The following is a 26,840-nucleotide window of genomic DNA, read 5'->3' on the forward strand; positions in this document are numbered from 1 at the left end:
AAATCCTGTGCCTGTCTAGAATTTCAAGCTCTGTATAAATACTTTCAATTAGATTTAAAAAAAAACAAACCCTAACCAAAAACCAAACGAGGAGACTTTGTTAAGAACGGACAGCTTGAAACATGTCTTGTTAGCTATCAACAAAGTCTGTTAGAAATGTTGGAAGGTTTCAGCTAGGTTGATGTAAAAACAACATCAAATATCCCCTCCTGTGAGACTAAGTTAAACGTTCTTTGCAGTGACTCAATTAAGGCTAGGTAAAATGCACGCTTCATTGCAATCAGCTGCAACAACACCAGAATCTTTTAGCGGGATATTTTACCAAAGTCTCAAGTTTCAACTGGTTTAAAAATGCTTTGTGGCAGATGGCAGTTTTCGTAGGTGTAAAATATTCTAATATATGGGACAAGTTCCGCCTGAAACGTCCAACAAAATAGGAATGAGAAGTTGGCCAGGGAAGGCTTTTCGAAGTGGCTAAAAAGAGATGCTTCCCCATTTTATAAGGCATAAAAAAGCCAGAGCATCATGCAAGAGTTATAAGGTACCCAACCCATCTGGAAGAGTCTTTCTGCATGTTATTTTCAGCGACACAACTACAGGCTTTTATCACCACCCCCACTTGAAGGAGGATCCTGCTAGACTGAACGCTGTAGATCTTGGGTTCTGTGCTTATATAAGAGCCTAGAGAAATCCTTCAGCATCCTTTAGCAGCCTCAGTCATTTTTAAATTGTCTTGTAAACTCCAAAATCCGCAAGATGTAGAGTGCCCCACCTCCCTAGAAACACCGTATAAGGGTTGCCCATCTATAGTCAACAAACATCAAACCAGAAGACCTGTGAGCACAATTCCTTTGGGTTTGTATGCTTAAGTCTGTCAGCATGCATTTTCGTGCCATAAATCAACTCTATACAGGCAAACATCCAGGGTAGCTTGGAAGGGGAAGCAGGATAGCTGCGTTATCACATCACTCTAGGCTGCAGGGGGAACTATTCCAGGAAAAGCAGTATACTGATACAGCTACTCTACTACTGGGACCTCAGTCTGCTTGTTCAGTTCCAGGTGGGACTGCATTTTGTCACGCAGAAATATCCGTTGGGTATTTTTGAAAACCCTTTCCTGAATCTCAAGTAGGATTATTCGTTACTTTATTAATTAATTCATCGCTTCACTAATTTCACTGCTCCAAAGTCAGTTTTTACCAGCTGATCATCTGGCCCACACGAACCGTCAAAAATCATTGATTATATACGACAATAAAAGCTGCTGCAGTGTATCCACTGGCATGTACTGTGCTGGACAGGCAAGGCGTCAAACTTTATAGCATGTGGGAGAGGTTCTTGAGAATTGCTTAACAGTTTTCAGTGGAAAATGCTGTGTCAATACCAGATTTTTTTATATAAATGTAACAGTTCCAATGAAAATTTTAATTTAGAAAGTTGTTCAGTTCCAGGGTAGAAGGAGAAAGCATAGTCAGACAGACGCAGAGCAAGTGCTTGAGGGGGAAGGTGGCAGGCTCAGGTGCAAAGCCCCACTTTGCATATCTCCCTGCCTAAAACCTCAACAAGGTCTTGGTTTTATTCCAGTGGGAAATATCGAAATCTCAGGATGCTTTTCAGGATGGGAAAAAGTTTTTTTGCCCAGCTGCACATTTGAAACTTCTCCAGCTTAGTTATTGCTGATGCCCGAGTGGTTGCTTTAAAATCCAACAAAGAGTTTATACAAGAACAAAGCATCAAATTTTCTTACCCGGTGCAAGCTGGAAGACATGATGGAGGAACATTTCAGTCATCAGCTGTAACACATTTGACAGGTAGATTCAGATCACAACTTGATACAAATGCAGGTAATAGAGGCAATTTTACAGTCTTTCAATATAGCTCTACCACTGACGGCAACATAAGTTGCACTTGAAAAGCTCTAATTTGGCCACATCTGTAAGCACATCTGTGCTCTTTACACTGCTTCACTAAGTGTCCATGGCAGGGGTTTGCCTGGAAGTGTTTCCATTGGTTTTGCTTTCTACATTTTTGATTTTAAGTGATTCCCTTGTTACGATTTCAGTCATCCATGTTCCATCTGCATATTCCATCCTACTTAAGACCATTCTCCTGATACCTTTCACAGGTATGGTGTTCAGAGGCACACTGGCCTTTGCCATTCCCACAACCTTCAGAAACTAATTAAGCGTAACCATTAAGATGGTTAACATTTTGATTATTTTTTATCTCAGTGTTTTCTTTGAATTTCTGCAGCTGTGATATTTCACACACTGTATGAAAACAACATTCATTTTACACTAGGTTCTTTGCAGACCAGCAAATAACAAAACTGGTAGAATTCCTAGGTAGGATGTTCCTCCAGCAGAACAAGAAAGCTGGGGCTGACAGATGACAGTGGTAAGCAGATAAAAGCTAGTCTTCAGCTTTTGGAAAATAAGGAAGGAAAGCAACTGATCTAGTTTAAACAGTTACAGCAGTCCCTTTCTTCATTGGCGTTGTCATAGGCCCTCTTGACTGGGCATGAGAGGGACTTCCAAAAGGTTTTATTGTTAGACCGATGTGACAACTCACCCTCTTGAGATTCCTGTTTCCACAGGGGGAACTTACAAGACAGTGTTAAACTAGATCCTTATCCTTGAAGATGCTATGTGCTCATCATTTGTCCACACAGGAAATGGACCACAAGGGACTACATGTACTTGGTCACTTATTTCTGTCTTTAGACAACTTAAGTTCATCACTTCAATTTTACTAACAATATGTTCACTCACCACCCATCTCCTCCAGTCATTTCAATTTCTTCAGGCTGGCAAGTGAAAAACAATAGAAGTGATGAGATCACATCAAGACACTACTGAATGCCCCAATCTAAAGCAATTAACGGTGGCCTCTGGATGCACATTCGCTTTAGTTCGCATCAGGAGCACACCTTTGAACAAACAGAGTTTAATGATCATCCCCACTTACTGTGCTTCTGTTCATGTCGCAGAGTGCTCTTGAAGAGTGCTCTTTCAGATGCAAGGCAGTTGGGCAGCTGCACTTCAAGGGTACATCTAATGTCCTCCAACTGCTAATGAAATGTGCAGCAGTCTCATCAACTCCTCAGCACCAACTCTCCTGTTAAAGAAGGCACTCCTATTAGGCTGCAATATCTGCACAGTACATAAGCTCAGACAGTTAACTCCAGGAGAGAATTAAAGCACAAAAACTAACTGGAAGGAGACACCAGCCTGCTTAGGGATAGATCTTTGGTGTCGCATCCCTTTCCTGCTGGCTAGCTGAGCTGGATTCTGAGGATCCCTTCCCCTAGGCTCCAGTTCTTCCCTGGACGTGGGCTGAGACCTCACCTACCACAGGGTTCAGGATCCATCAAGTGACATGGCTTCTAGAAGCCAGCAACCATTTAATACCCAAAGAAAATGTGCTACATGGCAGAACTGCTACAAAGAAGTAGCAGTACTTCCTTCAAAAACTACTCACCTTCGAAAACTAGAAGTTAAATCCTACACTATTTTGAGAAATGACACTTCATCTTTACATGCCTCAAGTTTAATTGTAGATAAATGCAAAGCTTTTTACTCCACTAGGTGGTGTAATTTGTCTTTCTGTCCAATGTGGCCTTACTAATATTCCCCCTAATCTTTCATTCAAGATGGGGCCACAAAATACCGTATGAAAAGCAAAACTGAAATCTTGTCTACAGGAGTCAGCAACTTTATCAGGTCATGCCTCTTTGGCTTTATCTATGATTCCTCAAAAAAGCTTCTGTCAGGAAATAATTAACCTTTGTAACATTCCTAGATCCATGAAGGAATAAAGTAGAAATCTGAAAAAAAGTATCATGGTCATCTTCTATTTCCCCTTACACCCAGGTGCCATCTAAGCTGTTCATGTGATTTATCTCATGTTTTTTACAGCGTAACATTCCTAGAAGCTCTCTCCTCAGTTTATGTCTGAGTTACAATATGACGCAGTCAAACATATTCCTGGGTCTTTCTTGGCCAGTTATGCTCACGCTTGCACGAGTACAGTTACACACAGGAGAAGGAGAGAATGCTAACTTATATAACAGGGTGTACCTTGGAGGATATACCCTGGCTAAACGTAACCCTGGTGGATATATCCCTCTGGCTGAGACAAAAACAACCTCCTTGGCTGATGTCATCCAACTCTTGACTTCAACTGAAGACCAGATTACAAAACAGTATGTCTGGATCATAGCTTGCTATTTAGACATTTGGAGGCATTTATTTGTTCATACTCACTAAATAACATCTACAGACACACACACACAAAGGAAATCTAGGAAGCAAGACGCCCAACAGCCCACCACAGCATGCCACTCTTTCTAGAGTTCTGTAGCTATTAATCTGCCACGTGGTTCAGCTCTCCCTGAAGTTCATCAATAAAGAAGTACTTAATGGAAGAATACAACTAGGTAATTTTTATAGTGTTTCCAGCATGTCTTGTAGGTATTAAGCTTCAACAGAAGTCACAGGACTCACAGAAGCCAACCAGTAGGAGAAGAGAGACAGTTGTTCAAAGTACATGACTGAACTGAACAAAACCCATCTGGCAAATTGGAGGAAGCTCAGCTGTCCTATCAGCTGCAGTTGCCCTTATGCTATCCACCCACAGCTTTGCTTGCTTGCCCTTGGAGAACAGATACTGGTAACAGAGGCATTTTTTCATGAACAAACCCACGTGAAATGCAACCAAGAAACACATCCAACACAGAGGGAATCATCAGCTTTCAACATTGAAACTTTCCAGTACTTCCTCACAGTCACAGTCTGTACAGAACCCGCCTTAATTCAGATACATTCGAGATCAGCCTGAGCAGATAGCTCTAAAGAGTTTACATGCCCACCATACCCTCTCCAAGCACAGCATTTAAAATACAGGACTGCCTACTGTGCATTATTAATGGCATTTCTAAACATTAGTGCCACTGGAGGATTTGTTTCTGAATGCAAATTTAACAAACCAACCATTTCCTCCATGGATGATTGATGCATGACAAATCTGAGGTATCTGCGTCAACACTTGTGAATACTACACACTTAGAAAACTTGTCCGGAAATATTCTGCTAAATATTTTAAGCTTGGGTGCAAAAAAACCCAGAAAGTTCCTCAATAGCTACAGTAAAGGCTTTAATCTCATGAAAATAAACAGTTAGCAATTGGATGTGTGTCATAATCACTTCTACAGCTTCAGTTACTCTGGAATAATATTATCTAGAGTAGAGCCTGTATGGTATTATATTGACCAAAGGTTCCAAAAGTATAGCTGTTGATGTGACAGAAAAATGGGTAAAGGTCCTTCTTTGTTATACACACTGGATAAATGGCCTTCTTTATATTATCATCATCGTGTGCACACATTAAATCACAAGAAGTGGTCTGTGCAATTGTAAATTCATACATGTGATAATCTTCGCATTAAGTACTAGACTGCTCTATGAAAAAAGAAACCTGAGAAACACCAAGACAAGTGCACATTTACCTGTGATGCACAGAGAATGCATATGCTATGCCTAATTAGTGACGTTCATCAATTTAAACCTGATTCATAGTCTGCTGCAAAATCTCCTATGGGGAGACTTCTTGACAGCAGTACCAATGCACATAGCTCTATCATAAGAAAAAAGCTCTTTGTGCTGGGCAAACACACACATTCTGAAAAAAATGCATTAAATATTTACAGGATGGAGGTTTGTGTTCCATTAAGTCACTTTGATGCTGTGGTTAGAATATGCCCCTAAACAGAGGTGGATTTAAGGGGTTAAGAAGGAAAATAAAACTTGGCAGAGGGAGATACCCAATACTGGCATTGCATCAACAACATAACTGCACTCCAGCCTCAGCAAATGCCAGTTTTGCAGATTTCAGTTCGCAAATTGTGACAGCAGATGGTTGAAACCTGCCCCCATACAAATCCCATGCCTGAAATGGCATTGCCTACGTTTACACATCCTGAGAAAGGAGACTTGGATTTCCAAAGAACTGAGTGAGTAAATTCTATTCTCACATACTGGATGCCTGTTACAGAGGGTACAGGACACTTGAAACAACACCAAAGTATCTGGCCACTATTACATAGCCAATAAACTTTTATTTAGATGTGGAAGGAAAACATGCTTACAGGAAGAAAGATCTAGGGAGATTTACTGCTCCCCTGAAATTCAGAGAAGTCCCATAGGCTCCCTGTCAGCATGTCAGTGCTTCAGCGAAAGGATGAGCAGGTTCTTTAAATCACACGCTAAAGTCAGTATCAGCATAAATTGCATGGAGACTTATCTCCATGCTGCTTCCCGACTGATACAATCTGTGTATGAGGAGTAATCCAAATATTGGATTGCACATACTTGGCAGGTCTTGCACCCCTCTTCACAGACAATGGTTTTGTCATAACTCACAATGAAGTTACTGTAATACTGCTCAAACAGTGTGCTGTGTGGCACAGACAACTGCTTGGCCATTTCATATAGGCTTTCTGGCTTCAAGTCTTCAATGCCGTAAGCTTTAGTAAAGATGTATTCTAATTTCCAGTTCGATTCATTTTTCATGTTGGCATCTCTGAGGTCCAAGTAAAACTGCCAAAGATCCTACAGTTAAAAAAAAAGAAAAGGAAAGAAAAGAAAAAATAGGCACGGCTGTATTGCTTTCTTTCCTGCTTCATTAAGTCTCTAGAGTGATATATTGATTAGGAAGCTGTCACTCCTCATTATTCACAACTGAACAGAAGGTCACGTCCCACCCCAAGAGCTGGGCTTACACCCAAAGCTGGTACTTGCAGTGCAGTAATGGTGGGGGGATGGGGAGGAGAAGAAAAAGGAGCCACAAAAGGCAGCAGTGGCAGTGTTAAAGGTCTTTCCTGTCCAAATTCTAAACCAAACTCCACTATGCTCATGTCTGCTTTAGAAGTGAGGCTAAAGGGTGGGAATCAGAAGTTTCTTTTCTAAGGGCACTGCTTGAGGGGCAGAATGGACAGAAAAAGAACGGCCCAGGGAGAATTTAAGGGAAAGGGAGAGATGGAGATGCAGGACAATCTGCAGGAAATCTGCACAAGAAAGGACCAGCCTGTATTAGCACAGGGCTCCAGAGAGAAACCCCAGTCCCAGTCAAGCTGCAGGATGCATTGTCACTGAACTCAGCAGGGTCAAGATTTTACCCTGAATTACAGAGAGAATATCTGAGTCATTCGGAGTCAAAATAATTATACAGGATTCACTTTATCTTCAAAAAAATCACATGAGACTACAGAATACAAGTGTTCTACTTTTTTCCTTCTAAATTTATCTATCATTTCATATTAAACATATAAAGTCTATACAGGAGGGTGCATGATTACAAAAGACATCACATGGTTACAAGTGCTTTTCTTTATCTGCTCTTCTACACCCTTTAGAAGCATTTAATGGACTGCATCCCAAAGCTCAGGCTATCACCAGCAAAAAACATTGGTATGTAGACAAGCCCAGGATTTAGGTGAACCTTTTTCACTGTTGCAGAGCTCCCTGCAAACAGTTTTAGTATTCTGCCCAGAAAATTTCTGTCTTTGATTCTACATTGTAAGAATATTCCATAGAGAACAGGAAGTACTGGGTAGTCCTACAGGCACAGAAAGACTGACTAAGTTCTCTTTCAGATTTCCTTTCCTTTGCCCAGGAAGAAAAATAAGAGTAAGCACCAAAGTTCTACCAATAGCCATAATAATACAAAGGCTGACATCTCACCTTTTTAATGACACTACATTTAAAGTCTTAAACAATGCTTTAAAATCTTTACTTACCAGCAAGCTATAATCAAGAAGATCATATTGATACAATCTGACACTGGGGTTATTGGATTCCATTTGCCATACATTCTTCACTGGGGTTACAGCAGGTGCCACAAACAAGGAATTTACTGGGTTTTCTGCAGGAAACAGTGAGGAAAGTTTCCTTTCAATCATTTATTTCTCAAACAAATGTTTTTGTAGAGAACCAACGAAGCAAGAACCAGAGTGACTGGCTTAGGTAGGTTAGTATTGTTTTCCCTGGATTAACCGTAGCACTGTGAACCCTATTTTGGGTAAACCGAAATCTATGTAAAATACCACAGTACGCATCTCAGTGTGTACCGGTTAAATTTGTCTATATCAGAGGCTTCACACCAATTCAACTGCCTGTGCAAAATGGTCTTGCCTATATGTAAGGTCTCTGTATTTTGCCTATTTCTACAGAAATATTTCTAAACTTTTCGTTGCTGTCTCCATGCTGTATTTTACATATTGCTTTATGCATTTTTTTGTTTTATGTATTTATGGTGTTATTCGAAACACTAGGGTATCATCACCTGATCCTGACTTTACTCATCTACACTAGCCCAGCACACAGTATGTGAACACCAATCTTTACAGCAACTGAAACACGAGGACGTACATGGGTTTTAATTATACAGAATATGCAGATAAGTACATTGAGAGGTTTTCTGTGGAACAAAAAAAAAGCCCTAACTATTCCTTTCTCTGACAACATCACAGCAGTGAAATCACAAGGTCAGTCTCCACATATGAGCAGAAGCTTTGAAAGCTTGGAAATCAACAGATTCTTCTGGAGAAGATAAAACTGAGCTCTGTATCTCAGTACACTCATGTTGGCTACAGTATTACATTTATCTTGAATTCTCTGGAATTTTGTCAAGAGCAAAATGGCATAAATAGAAGACAGTCTAAAACTGTACAGAAAAACACAAGCTGTATTTAGCTACATGCAATTTCACTGTTTAAATTTTGTCAAAAGATGCAAAATTATTAAAATAATTTGGAAGCAGTTACTTGCACATGCAAACTGTAATGATAAGGCACCAAGATCAGTCTGTCCTCCATGAAATTTGCAGTAGAGGTGATGATTTCATGCACAAATAGGATAAGGTATAAAACTATGTAGGTATAAGACTGCTTTGAAAACCATTTTAAAAAAATATAAAAAGCCAGGTCTTTCACTAGGGCTGGATTCCTTTTTACTGGAGATTAATTCCATGATAATGCCATGTAAAATGGTAAATGATTTAGAATACTGTTGCCCCAGTCAGCATTTTGGGCATTGCTTTTACGAGTTCATATAGAACATAGATAAAGAGCCAATTAATATTTCAGTATTTTACATAAACCAAAGCAACGAACCTCTCACTGGTCTATGGTACAGACATAAATATTTAACGAGTTACTTGTTAGATATCTTCTGTTAGAGATGATAGAGTTCTCCACACAGCCATGCCCATGCTTAAAACTAAGGGATTTCAAAGCAATAAACAAAATTTTCAAACCTGGGTGCTTTTCTTGAAGGGAAATTAGCTGATCTAAGAGATGCAACAGGCAGAGACTTTCTTTCCCCTGCCTCCTGCTTACCCTTATCTTAATTAACTTTGAAGCAGCAGGGAACTCAGCAGAGAGGCACAGTAATGATGCAGGAAACACAAGAACACAGAGCATGTCTAGCTGGCCTGAGAACATTCCCTTTGACACATTACACAATAGCAACTGGCTAGTATAATTTGCCTGTGTCACTGAGAGAGCGGAGAGGAAAGACTAGAAATTCTTGTCTAGGCATAAGCATTCCTTAAAAAAAAATAGGAAGCTTGGGGAGTCTCTTCTGACTTCAACAACAAAAATACAGTCCGCTTTGCGAGATTCTTTGGAAAAAAATTGGGAGTGCGTGAGGCTTGAACTCTTGTATATAAATAACAGTATTTCCCAATTTCCTTTTTCAATTATTTATTAACAGAGGTTGGCTAGTAAGAACATGCAAGAACGTATTAATTTGCTTTTAATCAAGAAGAAAAAGATGAAGGATTCAACAAGCATCATTACCTTCTTCATCCAGGAGGACCATGATACTATCTCTATGTGTATGTCCAAAAAACTGACCCGCAATAACACTACTGTATTTGCGGAATATCTTTACCAGTCTCTCATTGTAATGCTCCCTGATAGCTGTAGTATTCCTTGCATATGGCAAGTATCCTATTGGAACATGTCCTATTATATATACCTAAGGAATTAGATATAGAAAGCACAATTAGTACCTTCATTTGAAATTTATACTTTGAGCTGTAACTTAGAAATGGTTACCACAATTTCATAATAATGTTGTCTTAGAAATGGCATTCTGAAAGCTATAAATCGTGGCAGTTTGGTTATACAAAATGCTAACAGTAAGAACGTTTAAATTCATAGTGAAAGAAATTGATTTTTTTTTTTTAGTGAATTCAGTATATTCTTGCGAAAAAAGTTCTAATAATTCTGTGTGTAATTTTAGGCCAAAGGAAAATTTGATCAATTATTTAAAATTAAAAAATAAAGTTACTAGGGCAAGACTTATGATTTGGCATCTCAAGGGGATAGTAAGAAAAACTTATGTCAGAATATTGCAGAGCCTGCATGGTCAGAAAGTCAACAAAAACATGGAAGAACAGGTTAAAACCCCTCAGTCTGAGGCTGAGACTCAGTTCCAACTGCACACACCAACTGATATGCTGCAGGGTTTTATGAGGAAGGGAACTCTCTCTTGTCTCCCGACTGTAATATAATATTTTTTAAATTACAATACCATGGCAAAATGTAAACGTTTCAAGTTAAACACTTTTTCTGGTCAAATGATGATCCAATCCCCACACCAATCAATCAAACACGAGACAACAATTTATAACCTCACTTCAAAACCTGAGTATTATAAGACAATTTATTATAACACTCAAATCATACCACTTGCTGCAGCTTAGCTAAGTTTTGTCATTGACAATCTCCTTTCAAATGTCTATTTTTGATACTTGTAATTACATAAAAATGTAAATGAAATATACTAGGTTTTGTCTCAGGCCAAGGGTGAACATTTTAAAATTAAAGGCTATGCGTAAAAAGAGTCATAAACAAAAGTGAAAGCCTTAAGTATTCTCATCCTGGCTTCTACAGTATTTTATATAGTAGGAAAGAGAAGGTATTTTACTGTATAATTTGAGAAACTGCATTCAACTTTTATTAATTGTTGTAGTATAACACGCATATTCAAGGAAGAATTATTTAAAAAAATGAAATTTTGATTTTGCAGTATATTTGGCAGCATTAATATTCTTTTAGAATCATGTTTATATTTTCATTATCTCTACTTCTTACTATTTTATTTTTCTTTTCAAAGTTTAAACAATGGGTTCTGTTCACAGCCCCTACCTTTTCCTTCTTTTGTGAAGAGGCTTCTAGTATTCCCTCCAGCCAGGCAAACTGGTTGGCTGGGTCAGTGATATTCACAGTTACACTGTTGGGGCTGTAATATAAATTTGTGTTCAGACTGATTATCCTGAGTGGTTGAGAGCTATCACTGGATTCAAACAGCTGTGTGTAGAAGCCACCTGTGAAAATAAGACCAACATCATCTGAAAAATGAAAGGCTTAAAAGCACAACTTTAGAATGAAAGTACAGCACTGAAAAAATACCCAGCCTTATTCTTCCTAATAAAATAGAACATGGCATGTTTATTCAAGCCACGCATCACCTTATCACAACAGAACATCTTAAGAATCTGTTTTTAGCAACATTTTAGTAGGAGAAGTTGACACTGAATTTTTTATATATTCTTGCCTGTAATTGTCTTTGTGTTTAGTTGACAGTTTTCAGGTGCAATTATCCAACTGACAAGCAAGAAGTGCCCTGTAACCTTCCTTCCACACTGAGAGATGCAGTAATTGTTAAAAAGTACACATTTCTTGAAATACTGCAAATACTCAGTTCCTCCAGGAAGAACTGTTTGAGTTTAGTAGCCTTGTACTTTGAAAGTCATTTAACTTCAGACTGGAATATGATGAAAAGTAAAGACTACGTTTTTCAATCCAAGCTCCTAAAACTCTCCATGGCCTACATACCTTCTTCAATGGGTGCAATTTCATTGTTCATGGACTTCAACGGAGCCACAGCAATAGAGTTATAAACATATATCTTAACTTAAGGTCTGCCCCTTTGAGTTTTATTTTTCCTGTTAGAGTTTCTACTTCTACTCTTACACAGAGTTCTTTCTCATTCAGGACATGAAAACACAAATTCAAATTAAACTTTCGAATACCTAATGTGTGAGTGAATTGGAAATTGGGTTGAACTTTTTTCTGTTCTTCGCTAAAAGGAAAAAACATAATTAGGATATCAATATTCTCCCAGTTTAGTAAGCTAGACACAAATATGATGCAATTAACAGTATAATCACCAAGACTATGTTTTATTATAACTCAAATATGTGCCTATTCAATATGCTCTTAAATACATATAGTATCAAAACAGAAATAACATTTCACCAATTTTTTTACAACCATATTTAAGTCTTCTTGTGCATCATACGCCTTTATCTAAAAAGTATTATGAGGTCTTGAAGGCAATAAGATATTTCACATGCATTGGTACAAAGCCAATGTACTGTACATTTTACGAGAAGTGATAATTATTGCATCAGAAGTGAATAAATGTACCCTGAAGATAAGCAGTGCTATTCAAAAAGACAAGTAACTTCTTCCAGGAGAAGCATTATAGGTAATCTATTGTGCTGATCCAACCTATGAGACTTAGCTAAACAAACAGGACAAATCTATAAAAACATTAGTTCTCTAAGCCCTAACTTTATAATGCATTACTGGCATATTTTACCTTTTCTGAAGGTATTGATTGCTTCATCCGTTAGCCAGGGTTTCCAGAAATCTGCTACAGCATTGTAAACTTCACTGGTAGTTACAGGAAGCTGATCCTGTGAGAAAGCAGAACCTGCCTAAGTCTTGGCATTCAGACACACACACACACACAAAAAAAAAATCACTAAATTATCCCACCTAACCTCTCGCATAACACCTAAGTGTATCCATTCACTACCAGGAGGAACTCAAGAAAGTTAAAAAAAACCAGCTTCTGAACATCCAGTATTGCTGATCAGGAACAAACATCTGAACTTAGTCAGAACTGACTGCAGGGCCTTGTTAATGCATGGATAAACTAATGCCAGAAATATGTCAAGCCTTAGGAGCACAGCAGAGTGGAAAACCATACATTCTGCAAAATTAATAAATACATAAACTGAAGATTGAAATAAAGTCTCTTGAAGGAAAGAATTGAAAAAAGCTTCTTTTATAGAAGGTGAATTTTTCAAGCAACTTGGGGTTCATAGCAGCTCTCCAAAAGTCCACTAGGGCCCTAAGAAACATTCTGGTGAAATTCACATATATTTCCATGTTATCCTGTAGTTCTAGAAAAACAGAGAAGAAAAATGTTGTCAATGTGTTCTCCCACCGGCTCCAATTAGGACTGTAGCACTCTTCAGCCTGAGACAGGCAATGCCCAAGTGCCACAGCCTGGTAAGAGCCACGCTCTCATCTAACCCTGACAGGAAGATCCCAGCCTGTCCTTGCCTTTCCTAAAATATCTGCTTGGATTCTTGGTGCTAGAAGAAAAAACCAGAGGTCAAAAAATAGGAACAGTATTACAGTGCATGTTTTCTTAAACATAAAATCTGACCTTTCTAAGCTTTTTGAAACTAAACCCATGTTATTAGAGGCTTAGGCACTAAGTCTGTGTCTAGGAGTAGGGCAATCAGAAGTCTGTTCAGACATTTGCTGCTTGCAGTGCACAGATACTAGTTATTAAGAAAGCTTTGAGCCATACCAGTTCAGCCAGAGCTAACAGTCACTAACAGACACAGCAAAATCTGATCTCAGATAAGAGGTCATGTTATGGACTGAAGGTGGTTTGGACTCCGGCAAGTCAGTGCTCTGTGAACTTGTGGATTAGACAGCAGTCCGGGAATTTGTTTTAAGGAAGCGCAAGGATGTGAAACAAATAAGACTATGCAGAAAGACCAAGGTCACAATATACGATCTGAAAGGTACCCCAATGCTTGATTAACCTGAGTAGTATTTTTAATAGGCTCTGCAAGAAAAATCATCCAAGGTCATTAAATTGTTAAGACGAACAAGTCAGAACACAATAAAGAGGAATAAAATTCCTCGGTGCATGGTGAGCGCGCAGCTTTCACACTTGCTCTCAAACAGCCTGCAGTGTGTGGCTTGCTTCACATCGCTTCCAGTCTACAGGATGTTTGCCAAGCATGTCCATACGAAAAACAGAAATGTCATCAACAGCCAAAAAAAAAAAAAAAGTCCAGCAACCTGAAATGACCCCAAAGTAGGGCGTTTCTGATCCCATGGTCTTTTTCAAACACTAACAGGAAAGTATGTCAAGTTCTGCCCATTGGTGAAGCCTGCCATTTCAAAGCAAAGTATCACAGAAACACTCCTGCGTGGTTTTGTGCAGAGAGAACTACAACAGTTATTCCAATCAGCAGCCTGCTTCAAAATACTGTTTGGTGCCCATCTGCCCCTCCTGACCATCTTTTTTCTACCTTCAGATTTAATTCCACAAACAAAACTCATATTTGTTGGAAAAGTCACTACATTCTTTGTCTACAAGATTATTGCACACAGTTTTTTCCTTCTATATCAAAGGAGACTGCTGAATGACAACAATTCTCTGTTAGGACCTTTTAAAAAACAAAACAAAATGAAAGCAAAACATCAAGTGAGACTTCAGTTAAGGTGTTATTTACCAAAGTACTTTACCAGTGGTTTCTGGCAAACCAACCTGGCCCCTGTCGGTGCATAAGACAAGCTGAAGCTATGCTACCAGAGTAAGAATGCAAGAGACTGAAGTCCCAGGTTTGTTTGCGCACTCACATTTCCAAGATGTGTTTAGCTCTTATTTTGCCTCTCACATTTCCCTTTCCCCTCTCTGAGCACCTCTGTTACTCCCTGATTTGGGAATCACTAACTCCAGCAATGATTCAGGCAATGATACAATCACCTGCTACACTAAGATATATCCTGATAGGCCTAATGAATAACACAGAATGCTGAAATAAAATTCTTTGGGGCGGGGTGAAGGGGTGTTACTGAATTCCCATCAGATATTTCAAACAAAATATTTCAGTTGACCTCCTCCACATCCCTTCCGATCCCCTCAGATCCAATGACAGAATTTGCTTCTCAGTGCTGTGTGCTGCCATATCAACCCACAATATGCTTTAAAGGACACATGAAGCAACTGTTTACTTTTGAACTATGCCAAGAACAATATTCGCAGAACGCTGAAAGTAAAAAAGAACTGTCCTCAGCTGCAATGGTGCACACATGCAGTAAATCATCAATGCGGATATTTCTAAGTGTCCAATAAGGAAAGAAAACAAGAAGACATATTTTTAATAATAGTGGCAAAACTGCAGGAACATTACAAAAATTCTGCCGTTAGTCTCACAAAAAAAAAATAATCCAGTGATGTCAGTAGACAGATTTCCTGTAGGCCTTTCAGTAGGCCTTGAATCTTACCACAGGCTCACAGATCCATTAAGGATGTCATTTCTCTTGGATTACGGTATTGTGCACACAAGCATGACTTACACAGCAAGAAAAAAACTAAATGTGTATTAACTATGATGAGATCTGGTGATTCTAAGCCATGAAGAATGATTAGCAGTAAATTTGCATGACCTCAGATTTTACCTGGTATCACCATGTATTTGGGAAACTTAACATAGAGAGATGTACTTTCTGTTCTTGACTGGAAGTATTTATAATTTTAAATGCTAATTGGAGAATTGTAGAATACTGTCTCCAGTATAACAGTTACGCAAATTTAACTCTTATTTTTCACGCCTCCTTTCTAAGGGGTTAGGAACACACTCAATATGATACATCAAGAAATTTCTAACTTGTTTTACCTGTGGCCAGTAGTCATGATTGCCCAAGGCTGGGAAAACCTGAAGATCTGGAAAGAAATTACGAATTGTAGAACTCATATTGCCAATGATGCTAATGACCAACTTTGTGGAGAGTTCTTTTACAGGAACATGAGGAGGGCTATCTCTGAAAAGGGAAAAGGCTTTATTAACAAAGGTTTATTAGCAACGTCAGAAATGGCAAAAAATTCTGCAAACTTATCTACGTTCTAGCATGTAATATTGCTACAGACTCTTTAATTAAAATCACAGAATTGCCTGAAAGGCTCTCTGCAAAGGATTTTTTTTAAAAAAACCAAACAAGTAGACTAATGTTTATGCTATGATTCGCATTTATCATAACTAAGATTTCTTAGAAATTAAATTAATTCAACTCCATCATTTTGAGCTACTGTACAGTTTGGCTTATATATCTTCCATCATATGCACAACTTCATAAGTTTATTTGTGCTCTTTTCACATCCTGCTGGAAATGAAATACAATAAGGTAATGAAATAAATTAATCACTTGTCTTTACATATTTGTATTTATTAACACCCTTCCCCCAGCAAAATTGAGTGACATAACTTCTATAACCTTTCCAGCAAAAAAGACCCCATCGTTGATAAACAAACTAGTTCTCACAAACACTCAAGGATACTAATCTCTTTAATAAATTATCCATTGATGTATAACGTAAAAAATTACGTGATGGTAGAATGGAAAATTTTGCTATGGCAAAATGGTAAATGAATGCTATCTTTTATGAATACCTAGAAAGTAACAGGACATGGTACTATCGGGCTACTCATATGCCTCCCTTTCACACTTCTTTCTCCAGTCACACTGCTAAGGCACACAAAGCCTCTCAGATAACACCTGTGTGAGAGAGAGAGTATTATTATGCCCATTTTCTAATACGGAAGATCGTATTAGATACAGAAAAGGTAAACATTTTACTCAACAGGGGACTACACACATCCAAAATGCTGCAATGAGGGACTGTGAAACAACCACGCCTTCTTCAGAAGCACACGCAGCTATGAGTGATAGTAACGAAGAGAGCAACAGCATCCACGACATTCTCCTCCTCCAGCTAGCCCCTGATCTAGAATTCATACAGGTACTGAACCTCAATGGTAACTTTATACACTTTTAAAAAAAATACATAAACTATAGTATTGCTTGATTGTAGTTACCGCTTACAGAACGAAATCAAATATAATTAAAGGATATCTTCTAAAAAGGGATGCGCTTTAAATTTAATGACCTTAAGACCTACAAAATCCAATACCTCCCATAATAATACATTCCAGTCCGTTATTCCTCTGACCTTTCTTTTTGTTTTTTCCACTTCCCACCCTCCCCGCACCATTTCTATTAACTTACACTAATACAGTCATGTGGTAAATGTCCCAATGAACAGTCCAGAAATTAACAGAGATCAAAATCTCTTCCTGAGACCTTAGATTCAGTCTTCCACTGAAGACCGAATCTTCCACTTCCACTTCTTAGACTCAGTCTTCCACTTATTAGCCATTCAGACAACTAAAGAGACTATTTAAAAGTAGCGTTTGTGATACTAAACTCAGATCTGTTGGTGCAAATATAAATTTGTGAACTACTGCACTATATGGTTATCCAGCTGTTAAAAGCTTTAACTGCAGTGACTTGAACACTTACCCCGTCCAAATCATGAATGAAACCTGCTGTTTTGAATCCTTCATGAATGCAAATGCTGACAAAATAAGCTGATATGGAGAATCACACAAAAAGTCTCCAAAAGGGCCTGGGTTGGAGGCATTAGCTCCTTTGGAAGAAGAGCAAACTTTGGTGCGATCAGGGGTAACATGGTAAGTCGGATCTAAATGTAGGTCAGATACATGCCAGAACTGCCCTGTTTTCAGAAAACAAAGATTAAAGAAAATGGCGTTATTTGCATTTGAACTGGATACACATGGGTAATGCCAGGTTTGCTCCAGTTTGTCTACTGCTGTTCCTCTTTCAAGTTTTGAACAGGAGAATAAATTTAACAAATTGTTGATTAGCCCGTCTGGTAAGTGTGGGTGAGCTCTGCATTCCTGACAAGTCCTTCACATAGTCTGCTTAGAAAAACTGAAAACAGAAGCAGAGTCATAGGTTTAAGCTATTCAACAAGAAAAAAAAAAGTCTGGTAGGGACTGGAAAATCAGCTCCATTTCATTAATAACAATCTGGAAACTGGGGAGTAGAGGAGGTGACAGAAGGACTTCTCCACTCCACCTGAAATGAGAGGGAGCTGCATTTTAATTATTTTTCACGACCTTCCCTGGCTGGAAGCTAGATCACAGACTAGAAAGAAAGGCAAGAAACAGCACGTGCAAAAATTTCAAAGCTCCTCTTCTCCCCAGCAGCCACAGTAGCAAAGAGACTGGGCTTCTCACCAGAGATGTGTGTCAGCCTCACCTACTCGCTACTTTCCAGGCTGACACATTCCCAGCCAGTGCTACTTCGCACCACGTGGAGAAAGGAACTGAGAACTATAGGAATACGGTGAACAAGACAAATTAAGCTTGTATGAGGCCACCAGACTTCAAGTTTCATGTAAAATACCAGTAGTTTATTTTCTGTCGGTTTCAGAGCACTTGGGAAAGGCACTCATGTATCTGGGGCAGTGGTTGTGAAACCGGGACAGATATAAATTGATCTTTCCCAAGGTCACATGCTCACTCTGTGGCAGAGCAGGCACCATGTGACAGGGCTTCGTGGAGATTTATTTCAGGAAGCAAAGATAAACAGTGATCTTCGGAATCTGCAAAACTGTGACCCCTACCACGAGGAGACAGAGAAACGCCGGTATGACGCTGCTTCGTGTTCGGTCTGAGGGACCTGTGACTCGCAGGGACCCAGAATCCTGTGGAAACCATTTTGGGAGCGCTCACCTGCGCGGGGTACCGCACGGCGGATCAGGCCAGGCGGAGTGTGCGTGTGTTTGCTGACAGTGCGGACACCAAATTTCATGTTTGCAGTGCGCGCCTGGGGACACCGCGCCAAGGCAGGGCCGAGCCCACCCCACCGGCCGCCCTCGGGCCGCCAGCCTGCCCTGCCGGGCTACACACAAACCCCATGTAACTCCCCAGCACCGGAGGAGCCGTGTATTTGCTTATCGAAACGTCAGATGAAGTTGAGGCCGGTCGGGGCAGGGAACACCACGGCAGCAGCGACAAGGGGCGGGAACCAGAGCTACCCCCCGCCGTCGGGCCCCGCGCTGGCACCACGGAGGGGCGGCTGTCCCGCTCGGTGTCCCCCCCAGCCCCAGGCCGGGCCTCCCTCTGCCGGGGAGGCACCGCGCGCCGCGGCGGCCGCCCCTCACCCGCCTCCCACGGCCGGGCCCCCGCCCGCCCTCACCCTGCGCGGGGGCGGCCCCGCTCAGCCGCTGCCCTCCGTTCGGACTCACCCACAGCGGCGCGGGGCTGCGGGCCGGCCGGCGCCGCCTCCAGCGCCGAGCAGAGCAGCGCCAGGCCGAGGGCCAAGCGGCCGGCGCCTTCCCCCCGCAGCTCCATGTTGGCCCTACCGGGGAAGCGCCCTGCCGGCTGACCCGGCTGCTCGTGTGACCGCCCCGGCGCGGAGGAAACGGGCAAGCCCGGAGTGGCTTGTGCAAGCCACCGGCCCTTCGTTGCCTGCCCAGGCCTGCCGGAAGCCGCCAGCCCGCCCCGCCCGCACGACCGGGGGCCAAAAGCCGACTCGGGACGGGGCGCCCTGTGAGGGGGGTGGTTGCTGTCGCCTCAGCCGGCCGTGCCGGGGTGACCTTCATGAGGTGCCAGCCCCGGGACGGCACTGAGGACCTCGTCGGAGCCAGCCTGGCCCCGGGCAGGGCTTAAATTCAGGGCACCGGCAGGTTTGTAGGCGGCCTCGAAGGAAGGTGAGGCGGGAAAGCGGGAGTCCCTTCCCGGCTCGGCCGGTGGCCTGTGGCGCCCGGCCCTTGCAGCCCTGTGCCGAGCCGAGCCATGGCGACTGCCCTGGGTACGGCCTGGCTCTGTCGGACGCCTCAGGGGAGCCTCGAGCATCTTTTGGAAGGAAGGTTTCTCACAGTATACATGTAAAAAATGGATCCTGGTTACTTGACACGCTTTAAAATGAAAAAAAAAAAAAACAACCCCAACCTGTGCTGTCAAGCACACCTTTAGCATGGCTTGAGGAAAATGCTGAGGTGTGTTGTAAATACACCACACTCCATTGCTAAGGCTTCACGGTAGGGGAGCTGCTGTTTATTGCTGAAGTCGGAGTAGTTTCTGTTGAGGAAGAGTTCTCGGTGTCTGTTTTACAATCAGACCAGAATAATGATGTCCTGGATCCCATGGCTGCCCCCAGATGCCCTGCTGCTGCCTGTGCTCTTCCATTCACATCTGCTTTCCAGGGCTTTGCAAAGCTGTTTTGACAGCAGCTGGAGGTCCTGCGTGCCGGTATTTCCCTCTAATTTTTCCACTTCTCTGAGCAGTGCCACAGGCACTTCGCACGTACCACTTAATTTTTTCTCTCCCTTATTTAATTTGACATTAATGTTGTTCATCTTTAGAACAGCAAAATATTTCACCAATAAACTTCATGATGGTTTCACGTGACTTACAAAACAATGTGTGCAGGGAATTTTTTTAACTCATGACCCCACAAATCGCTTATCATGAAGATGAATGCCAGTACTGGGGACCCAAGTCTGTTTTCCCCAGCGACAAAAGAAAAGCAGCTGCTCCCACCTTTCTGGGAAGGGCTGGCTGGGAAGGACAGTCATGTGGTGAGTGCAGCCACAGGCAGGCAAACAGGCAGCAAGGGAGGGGAGACAGATGAAAGCTGTATTAGGTACTGAAGCTGATTAAATAAGCTAGTAAAACTGAAGGGCAGAAGATGCTGTTTAAAGATAACTTGCAGTGTAGCAGCTGAAGCAGCCCAAAACAGAGACTGTAGCTCCCCATACCTCTGGAACAAGTTCTATTTTTAATTTCTCTGGAGCAAAGTTAGCTCCTCAATTTTGAAAGCGATCAATCTCCATCAAATAGTGGTTCATAATTAAGACTCCTAGTGTTCCACACAAGAAAACAGACTTGGATGTTCCTTTCAGGCAGCTGCTTTGTGAAAAAGTAAAGCTAACAACATTAAATTTTGTACTTGTGTTGGTTAGGTGCCACAATTGTGTCTGAACTTTTGTCAGATAAGTGAGATGATCTATGCACATTATCCTAGCTACACAGGGAAGCAGAAAGCTGCTTCCCGTGATACCACCTAGCAGATCTGAAGGATGGCAGTTTTAGGCCCCAGGGAGCTGGGCAGGACACCCCCTCCTGCACAGCCCTCTGCATCCACGCACCCCAGAGTACTGACCAGACAAATGCCACAGCTCAGCTCTGCCTTTCGTTAGAAAGCTTTGTTGGTATCTACACCTCCCTGGGGTCCACTAAGTCAGTGTGTCAGAAAACATGGATGTTCCAAACAATCTCCTCCCTGCTGCCAGCAACCTGTTTCGATTTTCCTAATACTCTGAAGTGTAGGGCAGTTTTTCCCACCCTGGTCTTTTAGGGAATATTCTTCAGGAATAAGGTTTTAAGGTTTTAATTTCTCTCTTTTAAGCAGCATTTTATTTTAAATTGCTCACAGTGCAAATTGTTATCTCCTGTGCATATTAGCTGTGAAACTACAGCTCAGGGCTGGGAATCTCAGGAGGTTTGTCTTGTACTGTTTTCCCTTTGTTTTCCTCCCACCCCTGTGCAGACTGATGAAAGATAAACTTTATTCTTTAGGTTCCCCCAGTCCTGCCATTTGTCATGTTGGTCCTTGTGAAACATTTCAATCTTTTGTGTATTAGCAAAAAAGCCCACTGAAACAAATGAAAAACTCCCATAACTATTAAAACCAAAACTACAGGATCCCCCTGACATCAAAGGCTGTCTATCTATGGGCCTTAGCATGCACTGGATAACAAGTTCCCAGTGAAGAGAGGAGCTGAAACTGGCTTGAGCCTCTCACTTCTCTGCCCACATATATAAAGACAGGGGCTTTAGATTTATTTCTCCAGCAAGAAGCAGCGACTGAAGCAGAGTGAGGGCAATGTTTTGTTTCCCATGTAGTCTACATCACAGAGAAAGGCTGCTGTGTACCACATGCTTGTCTGCTGTTTAACTCAGAAAAGGGAACATCTGACCGCTCCCTCCAGAACACTGGAATATTAGCTGATTAAATGCAAAAGGAGCACAGGTTTAAAAAACTTTTTAATTTCTGTTTGATCTGCATTCCAAAACAATTCAAATGTGTTCCATTTACTGTAAAAAAAGAGAGGCAAGTGTTTCAGAAATTTAATGCCAAGTTTAACCTGATTCACTATACAGCACAAGCTTGCCAGTTTTATGGCATAAGTTTTTTTTAAAAAAAAACCACCCTGCCCCCCCCCCCAAACTCTTTATTAACCTTTCATGCCAGAAATGTGCATTTTAGCTATGTTCGATTATGGACGGTACATTAATCCATCCAGCAGAAGTAACATCTGGACAGAGGTCAGGTAAACTCTACGCTTTCTCATAGTGGCGAACAGCAACCACATCACCAAAGGTGAGAGTCTGCAAGTCCAAGGAAAAGACAGACATGTTAGATGCTGGACCATTTTCTGTAATGACTTAACACATATTCAGAAGTCCATGCTAGAGCAAGGTTGTTCTACATTATGTAATTTATAGAAAAAACAAGTTGGTCTCGATTTTTAAATGAACAAGCGGCAAAACCTCGAAGTTATGGATCCCATAATAAACACAACTTTCTCCTTGCTACTTTCAAACCCAAGAAGCACATAATGCACATGTACAAGGCAACTAAAGTGAGACTAGAAATGACTATTTAATTTTTCTAATTTTGTGAGTGCAATTTCTTAAATACAGCATCGTTTTAATACAGATTTAACACTTATTTTCCCAAAGCTGATCACATTGCAAAATGTGCAGTCTAAAAATCCAAGTCCTCTATACACATAATTCTATACTATTATGCATAGGCATGTACTTAAGGAGAACCTTGTATTAAAATAAATGCAATTCTGTGACTTATGTGGCTAGAGCTACCAAGTATTTTCGTTTCTGCAGTCGTGCAGAACACTAACCACAGTATGTGAGCTTTGGAGGTATTTCCTGAAGTGGAACAGGGCATCTTGCCACATTCAAATTTCCAAAGGAAAAGGTTTTCTGTATAGATGTGTAGCTGTTTCCAAAAAGCAAAGCATGTATTTTCCCTCAAATTGCTCATTACATTGTGTTGTTCTGACAGTATGCTTTAAGGCTTTAATTATTTGGAAGTCTCCATCCATACAGATACTCTCCAAAGTATTTAGAAAACTAGCTAACTGGTTTTCTCCAACAGCCAAGTCACATAGATTAGTCAGCTGAAGAGGGTTTTTTTTTTTAAATTTACATCTCTGGGCCAAAATTAAGCACAAGAAGTGCCACCCTGGACATAAGATATAGTAATTTACACCTTTTATTCACCCCATACTTCTGTGCCTGAAAAGTCAGGACAGGAATGTGAATTTAAAGCAAGACTTTTCTTCACACAATTGTTTATCACATTTTTTCAACAAGATAGAAGGAATAAACCATTTATTATTAAATATGAAAATGCTATTACCTCCTGCAATATTGTAATTTTATTTTCCTAGGAAACCACTTGTTCTGTGTAATTAAATATTATTTATGCATGTGTATTTAAAACGAGTTTTTAAAGAAATCTAAATTAGCACTGGCAACAGATCATTGCCGATATAATCAAGAAGTTTGTATCTTTTCCAGTTCACTGGGACCTTTTTTTTTTTTTTTGCTTGGGCATTTCCACAAAGTCTAAAAAGAACATATACACTCTGGAAATCCACAGGTTGGGCCGCCTAAAACCACTAGCAATTTTTCAGTTGTCAGTAAAATAAGACATAAAATAAAACAAAATAAATATTTGAAAAATCTCCACTACCTTTCTCCACCAATTATTTTAAGGGTTTGTGTATAAATAACACTATCTGTTCATAAAGCTCGAGGAGATAAATGTGAGGAGTGTTAGCGGTGTATGTGAATGCTCAGTGAGCTTCATACTTACCATTACCATTTTGCCATCCTTGATTTCTCTCACAAAGTTTGTCTCTTTGCCGTCCCACTTCTGTACGTGCACTAGCTTGTCTCCATCCAGGGTCACAACTGACTGGGAGATACCAAGAAACACAAAGACAGTCATTTATTGGGGCTGTTTGGGATTCTGCTCACACATTCAGCATGCACTATTCTATTGAATTCTCTTCAATAGATGGATGTGGATGTAGAATGATAAAGTAGTCCCAGTCATTTTAAAGCCAAGCCCATGAATCATCCTCATTTTAAGCATGAACTCCATACAATTCTTGTTTGTGTCAAAGGATGAAAAAAGTTGTTTTCTGTGAGTTCCAGGCTCACAAGAACCGCTGTTTCAGATGTGCGCTGGGATAACGTTTATCATAAGCCCCCAAAGTCGCAGGGAAGAAGGCGTTTCCCCATTTCGACTGGAAAAGGTTATGCCAAATGATACTTGGATTGAAAGAAAAACGGGCAAACACAATTCTTGGACACAGGAAGGCAGACAGACAGGGGGCTGGCGACATAACGCACAGCTTCAGACAAGACATGGCGTAAGCGGGGGCAAGTAAGATGCAATCTTGTCTTTTTTTTTTTTTTCCTGTCCCTCACAGTGCTACAACTGGCAGTAGCAGAAGTTACTTTTTTTTTTTTTTTTTCCTTTGACCCCACCAAAGATACAGCGGCGGGGGCGGGCACGAAAAAGGGCAAAAAGTAGCCACTGCAGCCCGAGAGTTCACTTACTTTGCAGTTTCTGTCGTCGGGGGTAGTTTCATCAAATTCCTCTCCAAGTTTAAAGCTGATTTCTGTGTTTTTGAAAGTGCTTTGAGTCCTGATCACGACTTTGTCCCCCTCGCTGCTGATAATCACAGTGGGTTTAGTCACATTCCCCACCTGCCGTGTTGCAAACCCCACTCCTAGACCATCAAGGGGAAAAAACAGAGAAATTCATTAGGGTTTTTTTTACTTTCTTTTTTTTTTTTTTTGGCCACACTTCGAGGTACAGAAATCTCTACAGCTTTAAGATATCACAGAGAAACGCTGCTTTTTGCTTCGCTTGTGCCCTTAGAGCTAAAGGATCCGTAAGTACGCACACATATAAAGATTTTTTTTTTTAATTTGTTTTTTGTTTTTTGAGGACGGTGCTAAATTCCACATCTCCCGAACATACCGCTGCCCCCGACCTCCACCCCGGGCCGTACCTACCCAGCGCCTTCATGTACTCGTCGAAGTTGTGGCTGTCCACCAGCTTCCAGGTGGCGCAAAAAGCCTCGACCATGGCGGCGGCCGCCCCTTTCCCGGGTACCGATTCCCTCTGGACCCGGGCGGGAGAGCCGCTGCCTTCCCTCATTTAAAGCCGGCGCCCGGCGGGGGGTCGGGAGGCGGTGGGGTTGCAGCGGCCCGCCCCCCCCGAGGACAGGGGCCTCCGGCGGCGGGGAGCGACCTCCCCCGAGGGGGAGGTCGCTCCCCGCCGCCCCCGCCGCCGGGGAAGGGACGCGGCGGGGGGATCCCCGGTCCAGGGAAAGGGATCAGCACGGCTCCTCCCTCACCTGAGGCTCGGCAGGGGCTCCCACCGACATCTCGTCTCTTAATTTTTTTATGTTTTTTAAAATTTTTTTCTTTTTTTTCAGAAAGCAGCCTGTCTCCGTGGGACGTGTCGGCTTTTCCACGGCTTGGGGTGGATTCAGGAGTCAGCACCGAGCTCTTCGAGCTCTCCCAGCGAAACGTTGGGGGACTAAGCCAAAGAGGCTTGCCGTGATGTAGGAACAAAACCTCAACAGCAGTCCAGCCATACGAAATAGAAATAATTATGGATATTTTGCTAATAATTTTAAATTTGACTGTCATTTGCATTTCTTTCAGGCTCTTGTAGTATGGCACGTTCTTTGGGTGAAGGGCAAGTGATGCTTCTGATGGGATTTTAATTTAATTTGCCACTTTTTCACTTGTCCTCAGAAAGAATTAACCCCTCTCTGAATTAACCCCAGGAATATAATCCTAATTCCTTTTATCACACAACACAATTTTCATTAGTCTTGATAACCTAAGGGTATGAACTAGCAAATCTGTTTCTCTTTAGCCTTCCGTCCGGTTGCTCTGAAGTACCAAGAGAGACACAAACTGCCCTCCTGTAGCTGCTCAGTTGACAGAATGTCTGAATTCCTCTTCTGATCTGCCCTTCTGAGACATTTCGGCAGTGCTCAGAGCACCAGGGAGAGCAAGAGCATCACTGGAAGTAACAGACCGGCAATTGTTGTTCATGAGGCTGAAAGGAATCAAGTCCCTTTTTTTTTGGTCAAAGCTGAGTAATGCTGTGTCTCCAAAGTTCGCACAGAACACCAGCCGTACTGGTGCATCTCATATGCGTGTCCATAACGTGATGTCTGCAGCTGGCCAAACCCTCTGTAATGAATGAGGAATATGCTTTAACTGGCACTGTCACAGCACGGGGCACACGGGGTTGATACTGTGCACGGGTATGGTCCCTGACTCCAGCTCAGTTTGGGAATTGTGTTTCCTCGATACAGTAACATTATCAAGTATTTAGTGGTGTTCACCACCCCTAGCCGAACTCTGCAGCCATGGCCTCGCAGAACTTCATCACCGCTACCCAGCCAGCTGACATGCAAGGACACGCAAACTGACCTCGCCACTCACCTACTTCATCTGAGATGCATCAAATTAAATCCTAAATTATTTTACCAATATCCTCATGAACTGACAGTGTCTCCTCCCCCAGGAGAGATGGAATTATCTGCTCATATAGATTCTGTTCGCAGAAGTGTTGATCCTTGTTGTGCAGATGTGCGCACAGAGCTCTTTATGCTTGTTGTGTAGAACCAGCCTCACAGATTTGTGTGATATAAAACTCCTGAAAGTGATTCTGTGCCACTGCCCGTAGCTGGACTCTTCAGGGACACTTCTGCCTTGCACTGTCTTCCACACAGCACTGC

General features: G+C 41.5%; 2 protein-coding genes and 1 long non-coding RNA gene across 4 annotated transcripts; all 3 read right to left on the reverse strand.

Annotated features, from left to right (window-relative positions):
• Nucleotides 1-1,458: 1,458 nt before the first annotated feature.
• On the reverse strand, nt 1,459-3,107 carry LOC134513263 (uncharacterized). Its single transcript, XR_010070362.1, has 3 exons — nt 2,968-3,107; nt 2,772-2,806; nt 1,459-1,793 (listed from the first exon to the last, which is right to left on the reverse strand). It is a non-coding gene; the product is annotated as an uncharacterized LOC134513263 (long non-coding RNA).
• A 1,206-nt stretch (nt 3,108-4,313) lies between these two features.
• On the reverse strand, nt 4,314-19,503 carry SMPDL3A (sphingomyelin phosphodiesterase acid like 3A). 2 transcript variants are annotated; one of them, XM_063329692.1, is made up of 8 exons: nt 19,218-19,503; nt 17,465-17,678; nt 15,784-15,928; nt 12,672-12,768; nt 11,213-11,391; nt 9,857-10,037; nt 7,796-7,920; nt 4,322-6,608 (listed from the first exon to the last, which is right to left on the reverse strand). In XM_063329692.1, the coding sequence occupies exons 1-8, from the start codon at nt 19,321-19,323 to the stop codon at nt 6,297-6,299; spliced, it is 1,359 nt and encodes a 452-aa protein (XP_063185762.1). In that variant the 5' UTR covers nt 19,324-19,503; the 3' UTR covers nt 4,322-6,296. The 2 variants fall into 2 exon arrangements, with proteins under 2 accessions (XP_063185763.1, XP_063185762.1); XM_063329693.1 differs by lacking the exons at nt 17,465-17,678; nt 19,218-19,503 and adding an exon at nt 16,555-16,658 and having other exon boundaries at nt 4,314-6,608.
• Nucleotides 19,504-22,001: 2,498 nt separating this feature from the next.
• On the reverse strand, nt 22,002-25,265 carry FABP7 (fatty acid binding protein 7). Its single transcript, XM_063329694.1, has 4 exons — nt 25,093-25,265; nt 24,631-24,803; nt 23,879-23,980; nt 22,002-22,365 (listed from the first exon to the last, which is right to left on the reverse strand). Exons 1-4 carry the CDS (start codon nt 25,235-25,237, stop codon nt 22,315-22,317), a joined length of 471 nt encoding a protein of 156 aa, XP_063185764.1. The 5' UTR covers nt 25,238-25,265; the 3' UTR covers nt 22,002-22,314.
• Nucleotides 25,266-26,840: the final 1,575 nt, after the last annotated feature.

This window comes from Chroicocephalus ridibundus, chromosome 3, assembly GCF_963924245.1.
Source record: "Chroicocephalus ridibundus chromosome 3, bChrRid1.1, whole genome shotgun sequence".
NCBI classification, from domain to species: Eukaryota; Metazoa; Chordata; class Aves; order Charadriiformes; family Laridae; genus Chroicocephalus; species Chroicocephalus ridibundus.

Excerpts from the sequence above, each read along its gene's own strand:
- SMPDL3A (XM_063329692.1), bottom strand. The coding sequence starts at position 19,323 with ATGGAGCTGCGGGGGGAAGGCGCCGGCCGCTTGGCCCTCGGCCTGGCG. Across the intron at positions 11,392-12,671 it reads AATCAATACCTTCAGAAAAG|GTGGCTTCTACACACAGCTG; the intron begins GTAAAATATGCC and ends TTATTTTCACAG. Across the intron at positions 10,038-11,212 it reads CTTCACAAAAGAAGGAAAAG|GTATATATAATAGGACATGT; the intron begins GTAGGGGCTGTG and ends CTAATTCCTTAG.
- FABP7 (XM_063329694.1), bottom strand. The coding sequence starts at position 25,237 with ATGAGGGAAGGCAGCGGCTCTCCCGCCCGGGTCCAGAGGGAATCGGTA. Across the intron at positions 23,981-24,630 it reads CCGACGACAGAAACTGCAAA|TCAGTTGTGACCCTGGATGG; the intron begins GTAAGTGAACTC and ends GGTATCTCCCAG. Across the intron at positions 22,366-23,878 it reads AGGATGGCAAAATGGTAATG|ACTCTCACCTTTGGTGATGT; the intron begins GTAAGTATGAAG and ends TTGGACTTGCAG.